Below are 24,039 nucleotides of genomic sequence, written 5' to 3' on the forward strand. Positions count from 1 at the left end.
GACCTACACACGAAGATGTTTGCCCTCATGAAGTTGCATGCACACCCTCAGCAGTATGTCATATAGCAGGGGATTACAAGAGTGTTTATTTTACCTTTTGCTCAGTAATTACTCAACCATCTTCAAGAACAGCATTGTCTCTTTCAGAAATCAAAATCCATCCATTGCTTACCAGATCTAAGCCATAATTACTAGAGGTATTTTTAGTTTTAAGTCCCATCTTCCTATTCAGCCTGAAGATACCTTAATTATATCCTGACAAGGAGCAGGAATCAACAGCTGCAGACTGAATTGTGGCATTGAGTCTTAGTCCTTTCTCAGGCATGTGTGGGTGTTCACACTGCTGTGGTAAGGAATTGTAGTTTCCAGAGAGCCCCTCTCTTGCTTGTGCAGAGAAATAAGAAAACCTCCTCTTCACCAATTACTCTCTGCCTTATAGAGCCCAGTGCAGGAAGACTGAGCACTAGTTTAAAAGACTACTGAAAGGATTACTTGTATAATCTGTAAAATATGTTTCTCTTTTTTCTCTTACACATATTTGGCTCTGAAAAATAGATCTTCACATATGAGTTAAGGCAGAAGTTATATATGCCCTTAAAGGGTTGTATTTCCACATTTTCAGTACCGGACATGTATTTTATAGAGCAACCAAAAGCTGCCTCATGAATTTTGGGGCAGGGAAGACTGACAATAAATTCTTCTTTTCTTTCCTTGTAACTTCAGACTTGGACACTCTTTTATCTTCTGTCTAGATCTGCCATCTTCTTTCCTGTCCCTCTGGGATACTCTCATACAGCAGTGTTTTCCCATCTGTATTTAAGAGAACCAGATGCTTAGCCCTACTCTGACAAAGCTATAAACAACACTGGGAGGATCAAGCATGGTATTGCAGCTATATCCCCTTCAGCATTTCACACTGGCATATTCTCAGTGCCTCCATGGTCTGCTTTATCAAGAAATGGGATTCTTGTGTTACCTCCAGAGTGGACATCTGTATCTGCTTGCTGCTGTTGTAACCACAGGTTTCCTCTAACAGGCATTGCAGTGTGAGGCTTATAGAAATTTGTTAAACATTAAGTATACAGGGCACCAGAGAGAGCAGATGGTGCATGTGGCATAAATATTTATTGGCATATTTTAAGTCATAAGTGATAATTAATTACATCAAACCCAAAGGAACAAGCCTTAATGGGAAGAAAATATTCACAGATGTTTTTGAAGCAATGGATTATGAAGAGATGACTCGAGATGATTCATTAATGCAGTCCAGCCATTAAAAAAAGGATAGTCTCTAAAATATCAAAACCTATAAATCCAAGTCATTTGAGATATGCACTTTCTGAAGAGTAATTGGGACTAAATTTCAGGTACATTACTGCTAAAAATACTGGAGTAAGAGCAGTATAACACATCCTTCTGACAACACACAATGGGTATCTAAAAAAGAATTGTTTCTGGGCTGGGGAGACACAGGAAAGTCACGTCAGGACCTTATTTAAGTGAACTTGAGTGACTCACAGAAGATAGTATATACCGGGTTGTCTGCTTTTGGAAACACTCCATTAGAGCTTGCAAGGATATGGGCTGGAAACCTCATTTGAATGTTAGACAGCAGTTGGGCAGCTCACAGAAGAGATTTTTACATAGAATCTGAAAGGAGTAATGTGATTTTTGTGGCTGTCCTAATGAAAATACAGGGCAAGAAGGGGAAAAAACAACTTTTTCCACTCACAGCTGGAGAGGGAAATTGTCACTCTAATCATGTGAAGGACTGTACAACAGAAGAAAGGCCCAGACTTGGCTTCAAGTTGATGTTTCTCCAACCTGCCCTGCATCCTGTTGTTCTCTGGGCAGAGAAACTGTCAGTAGAGTGCCAAGGTCCTACTTTGACAAGGACATAATTTTTGGTAGTTTGCAGTAACCTGATCTCACTTTGGTGAGATAAGGAAGGTACCACTGTATACCTGTGGTATACCCGTCATGAAGCCTTTTGAGTTATTTAGATTACAGTGCAGAAGGTGTGCCTGAGCTGCTTCATACTCTGGGGTTATCACTTACAAACTGTCCCACCTGTGTAATAGAGCTGCCTCACACTTCCATTCATGTACATCCTTTTGCAAGCAGCTACGTGGCATATCTAGTACTTCCAAACTAATATTTTTATTTCTACATTTCACAGCTGGTTCCTCCGAGAGAATCATTTTGGCAAGCATGGAAATTAATGTGAGACAAGCATTGCATCCAAATGTTAATGGATAATTAGCTCTGTCTTCCAGAAGATGCTTTTTTATTCTGAGTCACTATCAGGCTGTTCCAAACACTACATATAAGACATATTCCAACACAAGATCCTCTTTAACCATTTAAATATAGAGGATCAAATTCTACCATGTGTGGTGAGCGCTACATCTCTTATACCATTCCCAGTCTCCTATCTACCAACAAGTTTAGCTATGCATATTATTATAACTTTTTTTAATGACTCCAAAAAGAAGGGGTGAGAGCCAATGGCAGGGAAAATAAGTCACCAAAATTTAGTCAGTGGGGAAAGGAAATTGTAATCTAAAAGCAAATAACTGCAACATAAAAGCAACAACTGGTAATTTTCAGTTTCCTTATTTCTTATGAAAGATCTCAGATCTCCACAAAAGGAGATGTCAGTCCTTATAATACATCCATCTTCAGTAGGCATTTATCTCTATGCTCAGGGAAGTGAAACACTTGGGAATTACCCAATTGCGTTCTTTCATCCCATGACAGCACACCAATTCAATAGCAAGGCAGGAAACAAAATCCTGCCAGCTTCCCAAAGCTACTCCGAGGTGGAGCAACAGGAGGCTAAATAATAGTAATGACAAAAAAAAAGAAGGAAGGTCGGAGAACACTCTATAGAATATTACCTGACACTCAACAAATTTAAACTGGCAGTTTGAGAACAGTTGGGATCTCTCTCCCACAAACCATAGAAAGGTGTTTTTTCCTTTACAAGCATTTTAAAGAAGCACAGTATAAAACCAGAAGAAAGCTGAATGAAGATCACACGTTAGGTATTATAAAACAGTATGCACAAGAAAGCCACACAGGCACACTCCTACTTCAGATAATCCTTATTTCCTCTCATTAGGGTGTGTGTGACTGCACAGTTACATCTTTAAATAGCTGAGAAATTTATGAGTGGGCCTGAGTGAGAACAAAGACTGTCTGCCCCAGGCAGTTTGTCTAATTGCCTCTGTTCCAGTTCAGTCTGCTGCTGGCTGCAGCAGTAGAGCTTCTCTTAAGTAAAATGAGCAGTTGTTTATTACAGAGATAAACACACACGCCCAGAGACAGTGTGAGAACTTGAAGAACTGCTAGGGCTGGAAGTTCTTTTCCGTAGTTCTGTGCTCTTAGCATTCAGAGCATGAAATCTAACTTTCACTGTAAGTTGCACCTAATTGCAGTCAAGTGTTTTGCCATAGGTGTTTTCTTCTCCAGAACTCAGGACCTTGTACAGACAAAGTGTATTGGCATGTGCCCTTTGAACTGAAAGATCCCCTACAGCTGTCCATACAATATCCATTTTACCATCATAGTCTTAGCATACAGCTTTTTTTTTTTTCCTAGCTACACTAAATTACCAGGGGTAAGCAAAAGCAGGGGTAGGAGTTTCCATTTTGTAGATATATTTACCTTGTCAGAGTTAGAGAACAATCAGGAACCACACCACACGGTGTTACTGAAATTACCTAAAACACCACTCCTGATAGTATTGTAGGAAACTGGCTCAAGCTGAGCTTTCTAGCTCCTTTTCCAAAAAGATCCAATCCAATCCTCAACTGGATGCCAGGATTTCTCATCTCTTTGCTCTTCTGCAAAAAAAAAGAGGGAGCTACAAAAGCCCTGACCTCGATCATCACTGTAGGAGCGTCCAGACCCCTTTCTGTATTATGAGCCCTATTTAGGGACGATGCCACAGAAAGCATGTCAGGGAGCCTCACGGTCCCATTTGCACCACTGCTCTGGACCTACAGGTTTAAGACGACCATGAAGAAAGCAGATGTTGTCCTGGTAAAAGAAGCTTGTCTAGAGGAAGAAGAAAGTTCAGACCAGAAAATCTTTTTTAATTTCCAGCTTCGTCATTTCAGATATGAGAAATTGAAAGCTAGGAGATTCTTGCTTTATTTAAGGGCTTTCTTCTAAACTTCTCAAAAGTGTTATTCAGGTGTGTTTTTTTTTCTCCAACCACATATATGAATAAGTATGTGGAATGAACAACTCATTTTTTTATAAACTGCAGATCTTAAAAATGGTAATGATAAAGCTAATAATCCAATGGACTCATGGACAGAAAGATCTTTATTTCTGCCTGCTGCTATTTAACTTAGTAGAAAAACATCCATGATTTAGCAGCTGTGTGGTCTGGCTCTGGGAATACAGAGCTTGTGAGAACAGGTGAGTACACAGAAGTACAGGTACTTCTGGCGGACACACAGGGATTAGGGATGGTTTTGATAATTCTGATGCAGTGAGCCCCTCCTTCAGATTCCAGCAGAAGATGTTTAACTGAGATATCCCGTGTTCTTTTTAACTGATGGTATGCAAATATAGGTAGAGTAATATTTTTGTAAGTAATTTTTCTAAGCATTTGGGAAGAATCCATATCAAATCCACCAAAATTAGGTTTCCTAGTTAAAAATCACATTACGTATTATAAACAGTTAAAAAAATTTCCCAGCTTGTTTCTTAAACCATGTATTTGGGTAAGATTAATCCTTCCAGATCTGCACCTCCCCCACACCCCTTTTTTTTTTTTCCCCTGAAAGGTGCTTAAAGAACTCTGTGAGAGGAAATTAGTTATCTTTACTATTTCATACTGGATTCTGGAAACCAATAGATCATACTTCATCTGGGGCAAGTTGTAAATCTGTCAAAAGCTATATGTAATTAGGCAAAATATTGTCCCAGAGCAACTGTTGATTTGTGTGCATAAAAATAATTTGACAAACTAGTTGAATTATATTTAAATTAGTTTGATTAAATATTTTTTTAAGAATCAAGACAATACCTAGGATTACAGCCTCAGTAAAGAAGAATAATTACATTTTCTGGTGCCTGTTTACCAACAGAAATTATTTCAGGCTCAACTGAGAGCAATGAAAGAACAAATTCAAGTGGAGGGGAGAGCAAATAAAGGAGAAGTGGGGGGAAAAGGAAATTTAGAAGTTCAGTTAAGGCTTTCTTTCTAATTATGCAGTGGCATTTGGGGTTTTGAGAACATATATTTAAGATGTCAAATTAACTGACTTGAAGAATCTTTTTAATGTGACTGAACAACACATTCTGCAAGCATGGTAGGCATGGTGATTCATGATTTCATTTTCAAAAAATTTGTGGAATCCAAGACAGTGGTATCGTAGAAGACACTTTTTATTTTATGGATGCTAACACAAAGCAGTCCTCTAAAAATAGGCAGGCAGAAAGAGAGGGCAGCACCAAAGTAAACCCCTACTTATGCAAAAGCAGACAGACCTACAGGCCCACTCCTTTCAGGGACACATTTGGCAACAGAGCCTTCCCTGATGGCTCTGAGAGGCTTAAATAGAAAGACAGAGGAGTCCTGTGTCTTGACGGAGCCATGTCAACCTCCCACAGCAACAGACTCTATCAGCAGAAGTTGAGCATTGGGCTTCAGCTTTTTTCAAGCCAATTTTAATCCCTGATGGTCTGTGGGAGGCAGGTGAGAAGAACAAAGAGGGTGGGTAGCTTTGATAAGGAGACAGACTGTGCTGCCACCAGTGCTGACAGTGGGAGAAGGAGGAACTGGTGCTTCTGCCCCACTAGTGTTCTTGTGACTCCTCTGCAGTTTGCAGGATCTGGCATCTGATGTGCTTGACATGCCACACAAAGCTACCATTCTGCATGATAGAGATTAGATCTCCATTTCCAATCAAGACATAGTTTATGAGTACACATGGTCAGAGTCTCCCATCTGACAATCTGTAGTCACTTTTGAACTTGCTGGATATCTAATTTGACAATCACACAGAGGTCCTAGAGGTAAAGGTTCCTCCAAGTTTCACGAATATAGAAGAAACTGGGAGACTGTAAGTGCACCAGCTGTCTGTGAACTCTAGCCTTGCTTATACAACAGAGAAACTAGACAAAGCCACACCTTCATAAACACTCTACTGAAGGGAAAGTGGCTTATACCACTTATACCTCAAGATGCTGGAAAGTTAACCTTGAAATGTTAATACATAGATAAGCAGGCTTTTCTAATCCCATCACTCACATAGCTAATCAGAAAAATCAGCTGTTTTCCAGACCACTTCATAAGCACAAGAACATGTCATATTTCTTCTTTTTCAAGTAATCTTGCTTCTTCAGAGCTCTACCTATTTATAACCTGTCTAACAGCTAGGGCAGAGCTGCCCTGGAATTTGTAAAGCATGTGTGAGCAGACAGATGCTACACAAGTCTCCTTCAGCAGAAGCAGAGGTCAGTCCCTAAAGGTTTAGTTTAAAATGACTGAAGCTGTTGGTAACCATATGTTATCTGTATTATAGAACTTTATTCAGAAATTATGAAAAGAGAGATTGGTGAGCCACAGCAGGAACAAAGTCCACAGTGAAAGACTGAGCTGGTGAAGTTGGGCAATTAGCCTTTTGTTTGAAGCATACTCTTAAAAGGGGATACACAATGCAGAGGGTATCACTGCTGTTCTGGGTTAATCCTTGACTCTGACAAGCCTGGCACTGACATTTCTGTTTTCCTGCTTTTTCATGTTACTGTTTTCCTAGTAGTTTGTGTCTTATCTTCATTGGTCTTTGTGCAACTGAACTAATGTGGGTTAGTAGACTTAAGGCTGTATTTAGAGACTGTGAATTGCTGAATTTAGAGGCTACGCAAGGTGTTGTGAATTCAGTGCTTAGAACAGGGTATGTTATCTTCTGAATTGCAATAGAAACCATAAGCTAGTTGCTAAGAGTTTGGTTTATGTGGAAAAAGTCTCTAAAAAATTAACTAGGTCAGTCACAGAATAAGTGGATTTTTTCTATTTGTACTTTAACTTAATCTAGAGATTTCTACAGGGTGACTCTGTTAGACATTGACAATAAAGTGCATGAAGCTAAAAACATTGTCACCAAACCGCATCTGTTATAAAGCTCTAATTTCTGTTGCTTGTAACATTGATCAGCTGTAGCTGGATCTTTTGTGTGCTGAATGCAAATACTGTTAAGGGAAGGATGAAGCATTCCTTTTCAGAGGGGAGAAACATGATGGTTTTGATTTAAAAATTTAATTTTAATCTTATGATCCAGGAAGCAAGAAGCAGCACTGGGGCCAGGATGGGTTTGATGGGGAGAAGAAAGAGTTTAGGGCATTATCCTGATCACTTAGATTTTACAAACCCAATTTTTGTTCTTAATGTATATATTGATCATACAACTGAGCTCAGTCAAAACCCACCATCAGACCTGTGTGTTTCCTTCCTTAGTTCCCACCTCATTTTCTCAAAAGCAGAGAGAATTTACAGAATGGTGTGCTTTTACTACAGAAAGATCTCACTAACTAGTGGAGCAAAGGGGCCTGTTATTAATCTGGATCCAATAGTTTCTGATTCACCAGATCCAGTCCCGAAATCCTTTCCACCGAAGGCTTCGAGTAGAGATTTATCAGGAGGCATGTTTCAAGAGGTATGACAACCATGGAGCTGCTGATTTTGTCTGCTGCCCTGCACAGTAGCATCTCCCATTACTTCTCCCCACACTGTAGTCCAGGATGAAGACACCTAAGCCCAGGTGACAGCAATACATAGCAGACCTGCCCCACTGTGTGAAAGACAGTATGAAAATGAGATACATGGTCTAAACTATTATGCATACTAACATTATCCTACAAAAGGGGGTAAAAAACCATATTTGGTATCATAGAAGTGATAAACATTATTGAGTAGTAGGTCCAAGTAAGACAGAACTAGCTCATTCAGTTTAAAAAAAAAAAAAAAAAAAAAAAGATTTCCAGATATTGCTGCTTTAGCTTCTGATCTAACAGCTTATATCTAGTTGTATGACACACAATTTACTCTTTCTATGCAGCTGATAGATATACTTACACTTTGGTAATACCTGCTCATTCATACACCCCCGAGACCTGGAGCACGTGGAACTTGAGTCCAATCATTCTCTCAGAGTCACTGCTATGGAATATTTTCACCTGACATCTTTGTTTAGCAAAATCATTTGCATTTTTAAATTAGGCTTAGCAGCATTTACTTCCTCATCTTTCTCAAATACTGAAAATGCCTGTAGAGCACTATAGACTGTTTGACATGCACAGATAAGCAGAATGGATTTAAGTACTTACAACTTTTTAATCTCCTTATTTTGCTTCTACATGGCATATAAATGTCTTGAGGCAAAATAATTGATTTTTATAGTAGTTTAGAGCAACACTATACCAAATGAGACTACCTAGGAGTGTTAAAAAAAATAGTAGGCAAATACACAACTGTCCCAGAAATCTGAACATTCATTTAGTAATTCACCATCAATGTTCTCTTCTCCATATATCAACATCATAATAATTCTCTGCTTCAGTCGCTTATAAGATTAAAGAATGCATCTGTTTGGCTTTGTAGACTACAAGCAGTTACATTTCTTGGCTTACCAAGACTGGCCTGGACAGAGACTGCCAAGACAATTGGAATTTAGGGCTGCAGGGAGTCAGTCTTTCACCTCAGTTTCATTGTTAAATAGCTCATTTTTCCAAACGATTAAATATTTCATATTCTTTGTACAGTTATTTAGCAGAGTCCACCCTATAGTTAACCACAACAGTTAAAACTTCATGACATTTTGACAACAGAAAGTCTCCACAATTTCTATAAAATCTTTTCCCTGGAAGTGTCTAAAATTTGGTAACACTATTTTGTAAAGTTTTATCTTTGTCTTTCTGGAGCAGCTTAGTCACTGACATATTGTTTCAGACTGTGCTGATATTTGGGTAGCAGGCATCAGCCTGCCCTGCTGAGCAGGAGATCAAAGGATGCAGGAAAAGGGGAAGGAGCAAGACTGGCTTCTGTACAACCCACAACTAGTCTCAGGTTCATACTTATTATTTTGTTCAAGAACAAATTCTCCTTGAAAATAACATCCCCTGCAATGGTCTGATGGAACCATAATTTTTCCATACCAACAATCTTCAAATACAGGAAATGGAAAAAGACAAGATTAACTTGAACAAAGCTAAATGATGGTATCAATTATGGTTTATTGGTTTATATTTATCATTGTTTTATTTGGACTGGCTTTGAAATCAGATTTTTCAGCTTTATTAACTGTCACAGTTATATTATCTAGTCCTCTGAGATTCTACTGACATTTAAATGGGTACAGAAAGAAAGAAAATAAATTATCATAAGGCCTAGCAAAAAAAGTAATTTAAGAAGACTAATGCAGGCACGTAAGATTTTAGAGACATGTACATTAACTTTGTAGTCTTGCACAAGCAGTAATATTTTCTATTCATTCTGTAGCAAGAACTACTTTTGACTCCAGTCTGTAAATTAAAATGGTGACAGATAAACTTTTTAATGGTACAGACAAGCAAAGGGCAGAAATATTAGGCTGGATGTTTCTTTCAGCCTTGATGGATGCAGAGTCATTTCTGTGAAGTATGTTTTACCACCAACGTGTGCGTGAATGTGCCCAAGACCTCAAATTTCTGAAGCTGCAACGTAGGGAGACTTCACCTCTTCAAAGCCTGAGTCGCAGTGGAAACCTGATAGCAGCTTTTCAGCACATGACACAGAACTATATTGTACAATTGTACTGAGAGGTGCAGACAAATTGGCCTTGTGTCAGTTTCTTTTAGTAAATGATTGTAGCGAAATGATCAAAGCCACAAGCTTCCCAAAAAATTTACACAAGCAGCATCCTTTCACACAAGTCCTACCAAGCCTAGATGCTAAAAAAATTCCTAGGATCTCCAAAATTATGAGGTAGTTTAGTTATTAGCTAAAGGGTAATCTCATGTGACATTTTAGAACATTTATTTAGAAATAATCATTTTACAGCTATTTTGTTTCTTTCTAAAAAAATTAAATAAATGGTACTTGAAACTATTGGGATTACAAGACTCAAGAAGCTGCAAGTTTAAAGAACAGAGAGGTCAATAATTAGGGGTTCTTACAGACAGGCTATGTATACACACACACATATATATATATCACAAGAACAAGAGTTTTTATTTAGCCTTCACATTAGCATAAATAATTCAAGTGAAAATAAATGCAAGGTTCTTTTTGGGAGCTTTGCAGATCAGCATTTTGATAACCATGAAAACAAATGATCTTGTCATACAGACAGAAAAAACAGATGACTGCATTGCTAGAATCTGCTGGGAAAGGCATTTTATGCCATCCCAATATAAGTCAAAAATACGTGAATGTTGCTGCTCAGTTTCAAAGAGACAAAGCTCACAGAAAATTTCTGGACAAAAATGACACATTGCCACTCCTTTGATATTTTCTGGGAGTTACAGTTTGCTTTGTCTCAGATGCATGGAGTAAACCAATATCTTTTTCTAGGGCTTTCGCTGACTTTAGCTCCTAAGGGAGCACGGCATGCAGCTGTACATTCTATGAAATAGACACTTACCATTGCAGCGAGTGATGTCTTACAGTAGCTATATTTGGTTATTGTGCTGTGGGGAGATTATGATGATCTAAACGATCTAGCTAAAGCCAGGAGACCCTGACTCTGGTCTAATAAAAGTTTAGAGCAACTGTATTGTTTTTCTACTTTTGTACAAATGAAATTAGGATGAGAGTAGGGCTCAGAATTCCAAAACTGCCATCCCATTGCAGAGTTATTGCTGAGAGCAGAATCGAATGAGGTCAGACACTCCATTAAATCCTTAAAAACAACTGTCATAGCAATCATAGTTGCTGTAAAATTTCACAACCCTCTTCACTAACTGTATCTTCACAGTTCTACATTTAAAAAGGGATAAAGTGTTCAGTAACATAATAGTGTATAAGAAGCAATACACATCCTGAGAACAATACCTGCCCAAAACATAGAAGGGAAAAAACATGGAAATAAAAGCCAAGCCTTTAATTTCTCAAAGGATAATGCTAAATAATCAGAACATCACTGCATTAATGTAAGATGCATGTTACTCACATTGGGCACAAGGAGCAAGTGAAGATACAGACAGATATGTATTAATTTAAAAGTCATATTGTGAGTTTCATACCTGCATCACCCAAACTGGGACAGAGAGGAGACAGCCGAATGCCCTGACATACAGCTACCTTCCTGCTCCCACCACTCCTGTCAGCAACAGATGCTAACATCTAAAGTGAACAAAATAACTACTGAGTGTCATTGGGGAAAGCCTAAAGTGCAAGGAACAGCACAGTTTGAACTTGCCCTTCCTGCTCTGCAGATAGTTATTACTTCAGTTCTTTGCCCTCAAGGGCTGCATTCTCATCAGCACTTTGGCTGGTTTTATATACAAATCTACTTTCAGTCTTAGGCTCAATGGTCACTCAGCCTTCCTAGGCCACACGGTTGTATCCTGCACATCCTTAGGCTTAGGTATTTAGACTGTGTTTTTCCTTTGCACCCAGGAACTGCCTGCTCAGAATTATTTTCTCCTGCAATCTCTCCAGGGGCTAATTATCTTTTCCACTTCTGTTTGTAGGAAATTAAACATGAGTTTTATGGGCAGATGGCAGTGCAGTCCCAAAACAGTTATTTCCTCTAACTCTCTCTTGGGCTGACTGAATTGGCACCTTGCATGTCTAAGTAGACTTGGTGTTGTGACAGAAGACAGGAGAGAGGATGGAGAAAGCAGAGCGGCAGACTTGGGAAGTCAAGACCCTGTAAACTGTTTCCAGACAGCATTTATACACTGACAAATACACATACAAATCCCCTGCAAATCCAAATACATACACAGAAGTTTAGCTTATACCGAGGTGTATGGCACGAAACCCAGCCTGATACTGAGGTCACAGCTGAGGAGGATCAGCTGTATGGATACAGTGGCAGAATGACAGGGATGAAGCAGTTTGTGCCACCTGAATGTTGTCCTGCCACCATTCTGGCATTTTGATAGTCTTTAACTGTGTGGTTATAATCCAGCAATTGACATAGGTTAGAAACAAAGAAACCATGTTTAAGAATGTCCTTTAGGTTACAAAGTCATAAACTCAGATGTTAGAAAATGGCAGATACACGGTTCTCTGCTTCTTCATAATTCTGCACCTTTTTGAAGTCTTTGTGTTCATTGAATCAGGCAGAGATACTGCGTTGCATAAATGTGGGCATATAAATTAGAATTAATGTTGCGCAAGCTGTCTGTATATAGTTCTAATTTTCAGGTCTTGCCTCTTCAGTTTAAATTCCTTTCTTTTAAAACAGATATTGAAATTTATTTGGGAGGATGGTATATAATGTATATGTGTTTGGATTTTATGGGGGAAAAAAATAAACACTTCCTGCAGCACTTTAAACAAGTGTTGATCACAGTCCTCTACAGCGCAGAACACAAGACTATGGCTCTCACTTCACTTACCAGAGTAATTATATCAGTTAGATGCAAGGGACAGCCATTATCCCAGTGAGAGGGAGGAATATAGTGGATTTTCAATTCAACCTCTTCCCTAAGAAAAAGCTGAAAGAAGTCATGATTCATGGGAGAAAAGGGACCAAGCATCTCAAAGCTGTTTCTTTTCTCAAAAGCTGCTAGCAGCTCCTGGCCATTACAGCACTGTGCAGGAAGCTACCACTGTTGTGGCAGGATGAACCCAACCTTCAAACATCTCTGCTGAGCTAGTATTTTGCACAGAAGAGGATTGGAAAACAGATTTTCTTCTTAATTAAAAAAGAAAAAAAATACTAGCTTAATAAAAAACCCACAAGCTACAGCTCATTTTAATCTCGCCAAAAGCTGTAAGATATTTCATAGGACAAAGAAAAAGCCTTTCCTTACTGTCAGGCATTGATACAGACCATAGAAAGAGGCATTAGCACTTCCTAAACCAGAAAAAAAAGTAGTTTGGCAATCTGTTATCTGGGGCAAATACTACAGAACTGAAATAGACTTCACCCTAGAACAGACACTTAGGAAAAATACAGTTTGTTGGGTTTTTTTTTTAAATTACTGTTGTTAGTAAGACATTGAGACAGCATTTCTTTCTTACCATCTCACCAATTTTTATCTAGGGAATATTAAAATGCCAGTAATACCGACCTTGGTTAATACAAGCTGAAATGAAAGCAATAAGGAAAATAAGACAATAATATATTTCTTTGCTTGTCATTCAGCTGTTTACCAGCATCAGTACCCTTACAAAAAAATGAAATTGCTTTACTCTTCCAAAGTGAGAACAGTATTACACTTTTAGCGATTCCCTGAGGCCATCTGTCAGTGAGTAAAATATATTGTTTGTATATTACATTATATCCTTAAGTGCTTTATAGACAAGTTTCTTAACATGTAGTTCTTTTAAGAAGTAGTAGTCTTAATTTGCAGACAGTAGATGCTGAGGTGTCTGCATAGTTTCTACACTGACTCAAGAGTAGATTTCAGGACTTGAAATTGTTGATCTAGAGAATTTACTCCATACACCTCTTACCAGTCACAGAAATTATCATGCAAAATAAGGAAGAAAAAAAGAAAAAAGTTTCTCTCTTTTTTATAGGATCCTGGAAAGTAAAGGCTTCTTCAGGATCAAAGTTCAGCAAATTAGTGATGATAATCTGCCTGGTACTGTCACAGTAGAAATGCTTGGAGAGTTTTATGAAGAAGAGGCTTGGGGGTCAGACACCGATTCGTGTTATTCATGTACAGGAATCTGCATAGTAAAAGGGTTGTTATTTACAACGTGATTGACGTGTTAAATGGTTTCTGGATATATAGCATACTGCTTTCTGACAGTACTGAGACTCTAGATTTGAGTGCAGTGGTACATGTTCACCAAAAGAAAAGTTTTGTTCTCACTTGAGCAAACAGGATTTCTACACGGAAACACTACTGAACCATTAGCATCTAGCAGGGAAGTTGTGGGTGACTACCTCACTATGTAAAGCCAGAATTTGGGTGGGTTTTTTTCCTTCTTGTATTATGTAACACCATTTAAACTTTGTTGTTTCCTCACCCCCAAAATAAATATTACCTAAGTCAGAAAAAAAGGCAATATCTTGAAATTTCTGCATGGTTTCCAGACAGTAGGTCAGTATGAGTGGAGAGCAGACACATTTTAAAGTGAAAAGATGTTTGTGGAAAGACAAGGATGTGAGGTGTGAGGGAGAAGTGTATGGGAAAGGATTGACATTTAAAGATACTATGATTAGGACAAGGTTAGGTTCTAGTTAAACTAAGCTAAAATACATTAACCTGGATCTGATCCAAAGGAAAAAGTCAGAATTAGATCAAGGTTACATGCTGCCCTGACCTTGGCTCTTTCTTCATAATCTATGCAGTATTTTGCTCCTATAGATTATGAATTATTCTTTAATGTTGTTTTGCCTTGTTTTGATGGAGGTGTCCCTCATAATTAACTGAAAGTTCATCAAGCAATGCAAGCTAGTGAGAGCTTAAGTTTTGTATTACGTAAGCAGAAAACAGTGAGAGATTTTTCAGATGGATCTTTTTCTCTTTGAGAAACTCTAGTGAAGTATCTCCAAGGAAACTATCCTCACAGTGAACTTTCTAGAAGGTAGCAGTAGTGCAGAGCCTGCCAGGACAGAGCTGTAGAGTTAATTTATGATTACAGTAGCCATCTAGTCCCAGCTCCTGCTCAAGGCAGGGCTAATCTCAGAGCAAACAGCAAAACGGAACAAGTGAGTTCTTCAGTGTCTTTCACCAGTGCAAAACTAGTTTTGTGCAAAAATTACCTATAATTAAAACTCCAAAATCCACAGAACAGGAAAAAGCTAAAGAGACTGCATTGACAGTGTAATAAATCAATGTCAATGGAATCTGACAAGTGTATTTGGAAAATGGATTCACTACTCCTGTATGTTTTATAAGTTCATTGGGTTCTGAAAATAAAATTTTAAAAAAGATGACAGAAAGAGCATATGACTTTAAATAATAGATATTCCTGCTTATACTGTTATTTCTTCTACTGAGGCATTAGAGAGTTATATGCCATCATGCCACATGAAATAGAGATGATTTTTTGGCTGCTCGGAAAGGACGTACCTTTAGGATGGTAGTCGTGCCAGCGTTTAACACAGCAAAGACACATACCATTGTACCAACATGTAGGTAGCAAACAACAAAACAAGGTTTGCTAGAGAGTTGAGTGTTTGTCTGGAATGTACATGCAGAAATGACTGCTCCTACACAGCTTACCACTCTGGCATACGGGCTTGGAAACAAAGCTCCGAAGTAACAGCCCTACCTTCAGCACAGTCGTGAACACGCCTGAGCGGACTAGAAACTGGACTCATACCTTCCATCACTCCTACCCTGCTTGCCAAATTAATGGTTGCCTAAGCAAATGGACCTCCATGCATCTGTGGACTCATATCTGCGCATCACTGTGGGCACTGGGCAAGTACACGTGCGAATCAAGAGCATAATTTTCTAATGTTTTGTAATAACTACCTATTGCTGATATGTAAAATGCCTACGTGTAAAATCCCAGTGGAAAGTAAGAAAAAATATTGTCTTTACAATTAACTGTAACACATTTAGGACATTACATAACTACCACATTATATTGCTAGAGGTATTTTTAATGCTTTATAGCTTAGAAATTTTTATAACTATTTCTTAAAAGTTAGCCAGCCATAAAATGCAGATGACAGTGGCATATCCTGATTGTTGACATTGTAAGGCAGAGAAATATTTTTCCTAAAATTCTAAAAATGTCCAAAAATATGTTTTTAAGTTCATATAAAGATACCATTAAACTATGTAAAAGGCAAAAAGCTTTCTTTTTCAGTGGGGTTTTCTTGGTTTACAATGGGAGGTCTGGCTGGATCTTTCCATCTGCTGTGCTGGCTGTTACTGCAGATGGTCATAATCTGTACATATGGTATGTGCATATATAAACTGAAATCAATGTTGTCTTGGGGTAAAAGCAGGCACACAACAGGAGATCGGATGTCTAACACAAGAATATGGGTGAAGGGGATAATTTAGAGCATTTTATTTTTCTAGGGAAAATTTACATAGAATTAGAGAAAGAAGAATTTACTGTTTGCTGGAAAAGGAGAAAAAAAAATAAATCACTCATCTCATAGAAGGTAAATTCCAGATCTGCAATTTATTTGAAATCAGGTGTTGGCTTTAGCTCAGCCCTGAATCTGTGCCATGTTTTGGTTTAAATCAAGACAACACCAAACTCTCACAAACTTCTAAAGAGATATCCACAGCGCTCAGAAGTAGGACAGTCAGCCTAGCTTTGGAGTTCCTCTTTCTAACTTGGAAATAAAGCTGGAGGAAGTATTTTCTTATTTCTGAAAACTAGTAAAAGGTCTTCCAGTCATGTAAAAAAAATAAGTCTTCAGAAAATGAAATGGTCTTTAGATCTGAAGTTTCTGTTTAAGTCAATCTCACTACCATTAAACTGTTGCTGAAATGCATAATGATTAAAGAAGGGGCAAAAGACTTTGTCATTAAAAGTAGTACTTTCCAGTGAATCACATGTAAACTCACTAGATAGTAAGTTGTTCTGCCATCTATTGTAGTGCCTGGTTAGCACTGCTGAAAACTTCTACTTGCATATTGGCTCATGAACCAAGGTTAAAAAAAAATTATTTCCATAAAGTCTTAAACTTCTACTTAGGAAGTTTGGAAAGTTAGAAAAAAATACTACAGTATTTATGTAATGTGGAGAAAACTATAAAAGCAGCTCACAATTTGTGCATATATCAATACTTGCACTTATGAAACATTTAGCAACAAGTGCCTGAAAAGAAGAAATCGTTGGAAAAGCAAGACATGAAGAGTTTATCTGATATACAGTCAAATGCATTTTTAACATTTCCTCTATCTTTTCTAATATCCTCTGTATTACAGTTTATTGGCAACATTTGCCCATTCATCAGACAACCTAATTTTCAGAGCAGATAGTCATGACTCAGTTTTGTTCTTTTTCTCCTTTCTTAATATCTACTCTGCTATTCTCTTTGCTAACCTTTCAACCTTTCTTGTACTAGGAAAAGGCTTCATATTTTCAGCTACAAGGCTAGAAAAGGAACATATATTGACTTTTAAAGGATTGCTGCCATTAATATGACTTTATACTCTACTGTTTCTTTTTCTCTCATTACAGGTTTGTTTCGTGAATTTAGATGCAAACAGAGATGATTGCAGTGATGAGCAAGTGAAACAGGTAACAGTTTAGGACTTAATAACATGCACAGTGCATCTAGTCAGGTACACCAGGACTGTCCAGTACAAATCCAGATCAAAATTCTATGGACGAATCAAAGTCAGCCCTAGATTTTTAAACCTTACAGAGAGCAATGCATCAGGAATCTGAAATTATCTCAACAACAGGCCATATTTTATAGCTTTTCTTACTGCTATCCCAGAAAGATCTAATGGATTGTTGGCAGCCTGTGAATTCACAGCAGTTATCATGTGAGTGGACTTCTTGCTCAGCCTTCGTTTTATCAGAGAAGTGAACATGGATATGTCATACATCCAATTTTTTAATTTGACATAATACTATATGAAAATAATTTCTGATGTCTCTCTTTCCTACTGCCAAAAAGACTTTGAGAATCTTCTACTCATTTATGTCTTGTTCAGCTGACAAGTCTTACTTAGTCAAACTCCAGACAGTTTGACTATGTGATCTTGAGGAGAAGTCTAGATAAAACAGAACTAAAGGTATGTTTTACCTGTTTAACTGAAAGTTTGGAGGGTTGAAAAAGAGATGTTTTAACAAAAAAAAAAAAAAAAAAAAAAAAAAAAGGAGCTTGGTTATTTTACAAACACTAAAACAAACTACATCATGATATGCTATTTAAAATACATACCACACCAAAAACCCCTCAAATCTGAGGAAGTCACATTTTAAAGATATGGCCTGGTGTCAGTTTTGAGTCTATATCTTCCTTTATCAGTTCATCATCCTGGCTTGGTGTCTATGATCAACACAGCAATAGGGCAACAATGCATAGTAAGTGAACAAAGGTAGGATCTCCTGACAACGTCCAGGGAGTTCCTCAGTAAAGCATTACAGGTAATTTGCTGAAACCACTTTTAGCTCATGGGAGGACAACCAGCTGGGACCCAGTTGACTCCTGCAAGTCATGCATTAGCAGGAAATGTTCTCCTATGTTGTTTTCTGCATCTGTTTTCTGGATCTGTGAAAATTCAGATGTCAAAAATAAATACAGCTTCTTGCAGTGAAATTATTTTTCTTTTGAATCAACAGGTTAACTGTGCAGAACAGCTTGAGAGTTTTAACTTTACTGAATCCACAAAAGCACTGGTAGTTTTCTAATAAGCAATGGTTTTATTGTTGTTTACAATGTTTATTAAGGAATAAAAGCTATAGCAAGTCATAAGGAAATACCAAAAGTTTCTCTCTCAATTTTAAAGCTAGATATCTGTAAAAGCCAACTTAAATTAGCTTTATGCAGCTACCCTTTACAATGCCTGGAGATCAGATTGCTCCCTCACAAGCACAGATCACCTTTGAAAGCAGCTACCTGATTTTTACCTATCAGCCCTACAGCAGTGGTGCATTCACCACCCCTGCACTTCACGCAGCCTGAAGCTCTTCCTTCACAGCAGAGCCCAGCCAGCTCCCCTAAGTGCTGCACCCCAACATGTTCACAGCTAGCACTACCCATCTGGCATGGGGCGGGGACTGGTAGTGGAGAGACCACAACATCTGGCCACATTTTAGAAAGGTATTTTCTGGTGCAGAGTCAACACGCTTATTAGCCATGACTGGAAGATGATACTTTTCTTTTAGTTTTCAGTGTAAGTAATAAAAATTCACTGCTAGCACAGGTACTGTGCATTCTTCTCTAAGAGGAAACTCATCAAGATTTTTGTGTACAATATGCAGTTTGTGTAAATTAGCTTTGAGTGGGGTGGATTTTTATACAAGACGCTGATGTGGTGAAAGCATTTCATGGAAGAATTTTAAAGATGTTAGCATAGCTGTTGTTCATATGAAATATGTAGCTATTTACTAATAGATATTATTAGGATTTTGCCTTACCCATTGAACCTTGGAATGGGTTACATTGGGTTTTTTTGGTGTAAAATAATAATTTTTCGAGACTTTTCCTTTTTTATTCTGAACAAAAGGTAAGGAACTGAAGTAAAAGATATACAAAATGCCATGATTTCCTACCTAAGAAATCTAATAAATGTGGCAATTTAGGCAGTAGAAAAATAGAGATACGTAGAGAAATGTGTGTGATAACAGAAAGGTTATAATTTGAAAAAAGAAAAGAATGAGAACTTTTTGTACTACACTGAAATGTCAAACTGAATTGAAGCACTCAATTTAGTTATGTCAAATATAAATACTTAGCCTCATCTGAAGATCAGTCTACTGAAAAGTGAATTGTTCCCCAAAATTGAATTAAATTTGCTAAGCCAGAAAGTTTTATTATATCTAATTCACTCTGAGGAAAAATAACAGTACTGCAAGCTTATTATTTTGAAGATTAAAAGGAAAAAGTGAAGTATCATTGAATTGCATACTAACTATAGCATATGACTGGGTGCCCGAGAGCTGCGTTCCCTTAATGGCTTTGCCATTTGATGGTCCATGTTAGTGCATAAAATGGAGGTGGTATTTACTCCCTCTATAAGGGGTCATCCTTGATTCCCTGTTCATAATGCAAGCACACTGAGATCCTTGGCAGAAAAGCACTCTTGGAGTAGGGATTGTCCTTTTGGTCTGGCCTTTGTACATGAATGAGCACTGATGTCTCCTGCACACCCTGGGGACTCCCAGCAGTATCACATTACAAATCTCCTATGTTACGTAGCATCATTGATGTTGTGACTATTACTACTTTTGGCTCTAGCAAATACGTAACCCATAGAAAATGATTGTGTCATTACAAAGGAAAGGTCATGAAGGTGTCCAGTGGAACAGCAAAGAAATTCATGTTTCATCTGTGTATTAAGTACTTCCATTATTTCAGGTTTAGTATCGCATCAATTTCATCAGCAATTTCCAGCTAACTTTCGCTTTGGTTTCTTGTTTGTCATGTGCCTGGAGGAAAACTGGATTTGCCTGTTCTCATTATCACACTTACTGAATCTTTTCTGGTTTAGACAATAACAAACACAGTGTTCTCAGTCTCTTAGGAACTCGTAAGAGGAAGGCAAAGCATTTAGGTGCACAAATACAATCAAGCTTCTTTAGCACATGACAATGTAAGGGATAACAGATTCTCCTGCTGGACAGTTGTGCAGAAGTTTGTGCTGTTACCGTTGTCTTTCCTGGTGGCTCAAAAGAAAGAATGTGCATTTTAATGCTGCCAGTTCTATTTTTAATTGACTCAAAGTAGTAGGTTCAAGTAAGCTTTCCAAAGGGATGCCTAAAAGTCATATTTCATTTTGATATTTATGAATATAACTGTGCAACTCAGACTTTGTTACCTGAGAGCAAATCTATCTTTCATACTACAGAGGTTGATCAGCGTCTCTCCAAATCTCCCCAAACTCATCAGTTCGATGAATGTACAGCCACCAAAGGAAAATGAAATAGTCCTACTGAGTGGATTAGCATCAGGAAACCTTCAGGCTGATTATGAAGTTCCCCAGGTAGGAATCAAACTCATCTTTAAGATCACATCACACCTCTGAAGGATAGAATTTGGAAAATGGAAAAAAGGAAGCTGAAAGCAAAGACCTTGCACCAGTTTAAGAGACGGGTGGGAATTTGCAAACGTAAGAAATAAATCTGTCTGACAAAAGTCTGTTAAGCGAGTGTGGTGGGGGGGTGACACAAAGATAGAAGAGAGATCCTGCTGTTCCCTCTAGATCCTATGGATGTCTGGACTGCAGCTGATAACGCTTTAAGCCCTATTAGCAGTTGATCCTTCAGGGAACGCAGGCATTGGTGGCAGAGATGATTCATAAACCCAGATTTCAAGAGCAGCAGGAGTCAGAAGGGCAACACAAAGGGGGGAAAGGGAAGATGTAACACTTTTCCTGTGCACATAGCTAGATCGGGGCACAGCTCCTACAGACTCCCTTTCAAGTGAAGTCTTGCTACTTCCCACTTTCATTCCCCATCCATCTTCTCCCACGCACGCACCTCAGGAAAAGAGCTGACGATAGGACTTGAAGATCCCAGAGGTTACTGTAAGCCTGAATGTGACAATGGAAAATACCAAGCTACATTAACCATACCAGAGCTGATACCTCATTTAGCTTCTGTCAACTTAGAAAGTAATTAATGCATTAATTAAAACTTAACATTTAAAGGACCTAAAGGCAAAGGTCTCATGCTAACTCCTTCACTCCCATTATTGCCAATGAAATGTTCCCTATCTCTGATCAGGAGGCCAAGAATTCCTCTTACTGGCACCACACAGAGCAAGGAAGCAAATAATAACATTTGCTTAAAGACATTTTAATACACAACTTCCAGAAGCATAACTCATTGTAATAAAAAGCTTTTTCTTCCTTTTATCATTCTTTATGCCTGTTCATGTTTGCCTAAAGAAAAAGAATGAAAAATACTTAATTATTTTTTGGCCTGATTCTGATCTCATTTGGACAAGCATGAATTAGGAACAACTTCATTAAAACTGCACAGTTACCCTGGAGTACAAAGCTGTCTCAGCAAACTCAAAAGTGAACAGGTATCTCCAGTTTTATCTGTTGCAGAAAAAAAAAAAAAAAATAGCAGAGAACTTTTTTTCACTGAAATTAACTTGTGTTTAAAAGTCTTCATGAAGCAGGCCCTGTAACAGCTATATTGCAGAGATCACTGAATTTTATGTTATACCAATAAGTTCATCTTTAAAGAGGGAAATTGCCTGGTTATTGAGCTTTCTTGCCGCTTGTGACTAGCGGCTGAATTTAGAAAGATTTAAAAAAAATAAGATCACAAGCCTGTGGTGGGAGCAGTAGAGCTCCAAACCCCACTTCCCTGGAGGCGGGGAAGCCGCTGCAATACATACAAGGGTGTTTTGAGGCCTGAACAAGATGACTCAAGCACCCAAGTCATCCCCATCTCCGAAAGACTGTGGCCATTAAGACTGCCAGCCTTCTCGGAGAGAGTGCAGGCAAGAAACAAATGAGAAGTAACCTGAATTTCTGTCTTGTAAGATGAGTAAAAGCTTTGCATTGAGCCTGGGTGAGATTTATTGGCCAGATAAGCACATATTATGTTCATCCTTACATTTGTTTGGCTTTCTAGAGAATTTAATCTGTGAGGAGACTCACATAGTTTTCATACAAGGATTTTTATTCTGCTCCCCCCTCAGCCCTTTTCACAAGTACAACCCTGCAAACCGTGGACTGAAGAAACAGCAGGGGACTGCTTGATCTAAGGCTGTGTAACATTTTTTACAATACAGTGTCTGCTCAAGTCTGATGCAGCAACAATTTCTTAGCAGCTAGTTCAAAAAAAATCTCTTCTGGTTTACTTTTAACACACTAAGTTATCTGGTTTTCTGTTCAGACACATTTTTTAGGTGGAAAGTAAGAGCAGACTAATAAAACGTGCTATTCTAACATAATACTCATCCCACTCTCTTTATTACTAGATTTTTGCTTTGCATTCACACTCAAAAGATCTAGGATGGGGTTACATTATGCTAGATACTGTGCAAATGCACAGGGGGTCCAGGACATCTTTTGCACAGCTTAAAATCTACCACCTCAATCCAGAGTTGGTTCCACTCAAGGGGACTCTTTCCTGGGGGCCTGGAGTTAAAGCACAAGATCACAAGCTGCAAAAGCTTGGCTTTGCTTCAGAGCACATCCATACCACAAACATAGTTCCATGCAGAGATAACAACTTAGCTCTGTGGTTGTATAAATATCCAACAGTTTTAATATCAATAAAATGAGGATAACAAGAGTTCCTTTCTCTCAGTTTCTGTCCAACTTTCAACTTAATTGTACAGCTTCTCTGGGTAAGACAACTTTATATAAAAGCTCAGCACAGTGCGCAACGGAGCCCCATTTCCAGTGGAAGGTTTACTGGTCTGAAATAATGGAGCTTTGGGCAAATAAGGAATGAAGGAAGAAGAGCAAAGAAACAAAATAAAACACTATTTTAAAACAGTCTGTAGGAATATCTAAAGGTGACCTGCTCTTAATCTCACCAGCCAGTATTTACAGGCTGTCTTCAAACAAGCGTTGCAACAGAAGTTATGTCGAAAAGGAATTCATGCCCACAAACAATTCCCTCAAGAGACAGGTAATACTGGGTGGTGTGAGGCCATTAATAACACTGTCAGATGGCTAACTCTGACATGGCTAAAAGCAAGTAAGGCTCTGCCATTAAAACAAGAATTTGATTGAAAATGAACAACTTGATCATTTCAATAAAATAAAAATGCCCCTGTTATGCAGCTGGGTTCTCTACTAAAAGACTTGTATAACAAAAGCTCTCAGTCCAAGCAGTCTTATTGGGCATACATGTAACTGTACACTGTGTTACAAACATCTAAATGACAAATTGTATTGCATCTTTGCAACAGAACATTCCTGAGATATTTATAGAGAGGGAAGCTTAAAATAAGTTTTATTTTTTAATTGAATAACTATTTGAGATTCTTTTCCCCTCTAGTGTCCTTGGCTGGCAGATGTCTGTTTGGTTCAGTGTGCGAGAGGGGACAGGAAAAACAGCGCAAGCTGCATCATTTTTGAAATAAACAAATTTCTGATTGGGCTTGAGCTCGTTCAGGAGAGACAGCTGCAGATAGAAGCTCATGTCTTAAAACCTGAGGATGACACAAACTGCTCAGTGTCCTCAATAGAAGAAGATTTCCTCACAGCATCTGAGCACCTCGAGGATGACAACGAGGCTGATGAATACAAAACTGGTAAAAGCAACCGGACTAAGCATAATTCTGCTCTTGT

The 24,039-nt window shown here is 38.2% G+C and overlaps 1 protein-coding gene across 3 annotated transcripts in view; it reads left to right on the forward strand.

The window, feature by feature from the left end:
- SPHKAP (SPHK1 interactor, AKAP domain containing) overlaps positions 1-24,039 on the forward strand; it is a 74,732-nt gene that overhangs the window by 34,042 nt on the left and 16,651 nt on the right. For all 3 annotated transcript variants that reach the window (XM_074877640.1, XM_074877639.1, XM_074877641.1), the window contains exons 4-6: positions 17,285-17,344; positions 20,626-20,760; positions 23,747-24,002. In XM_074877640.1, the coding sequence (XP_074733741.1) occupies positions 17,285-17,344; positions 20,626-20,760; positions 23,747-24,002 (451 nt within the window). The remainder of the gene's footprint in view (positions 1-17,284; positions 17,345-20,625; positions 20,761-23,746; positions 24,003-24,039) is intronic.

Source organism: Strix uralensis, chromosome 9 (genome assembly GCF_047716275.1).
Source record: "Strix uralensis isolate ZFMK-TIS-50842 chromosome 9, bStrUra1, whole genome shotgun sequence".
NCBI classification, from domain to species: Eukaryota; Metazoa; Chordata; class Aves; order Strigiformes; family Strigidae; genus Strix; species Strix uralensis.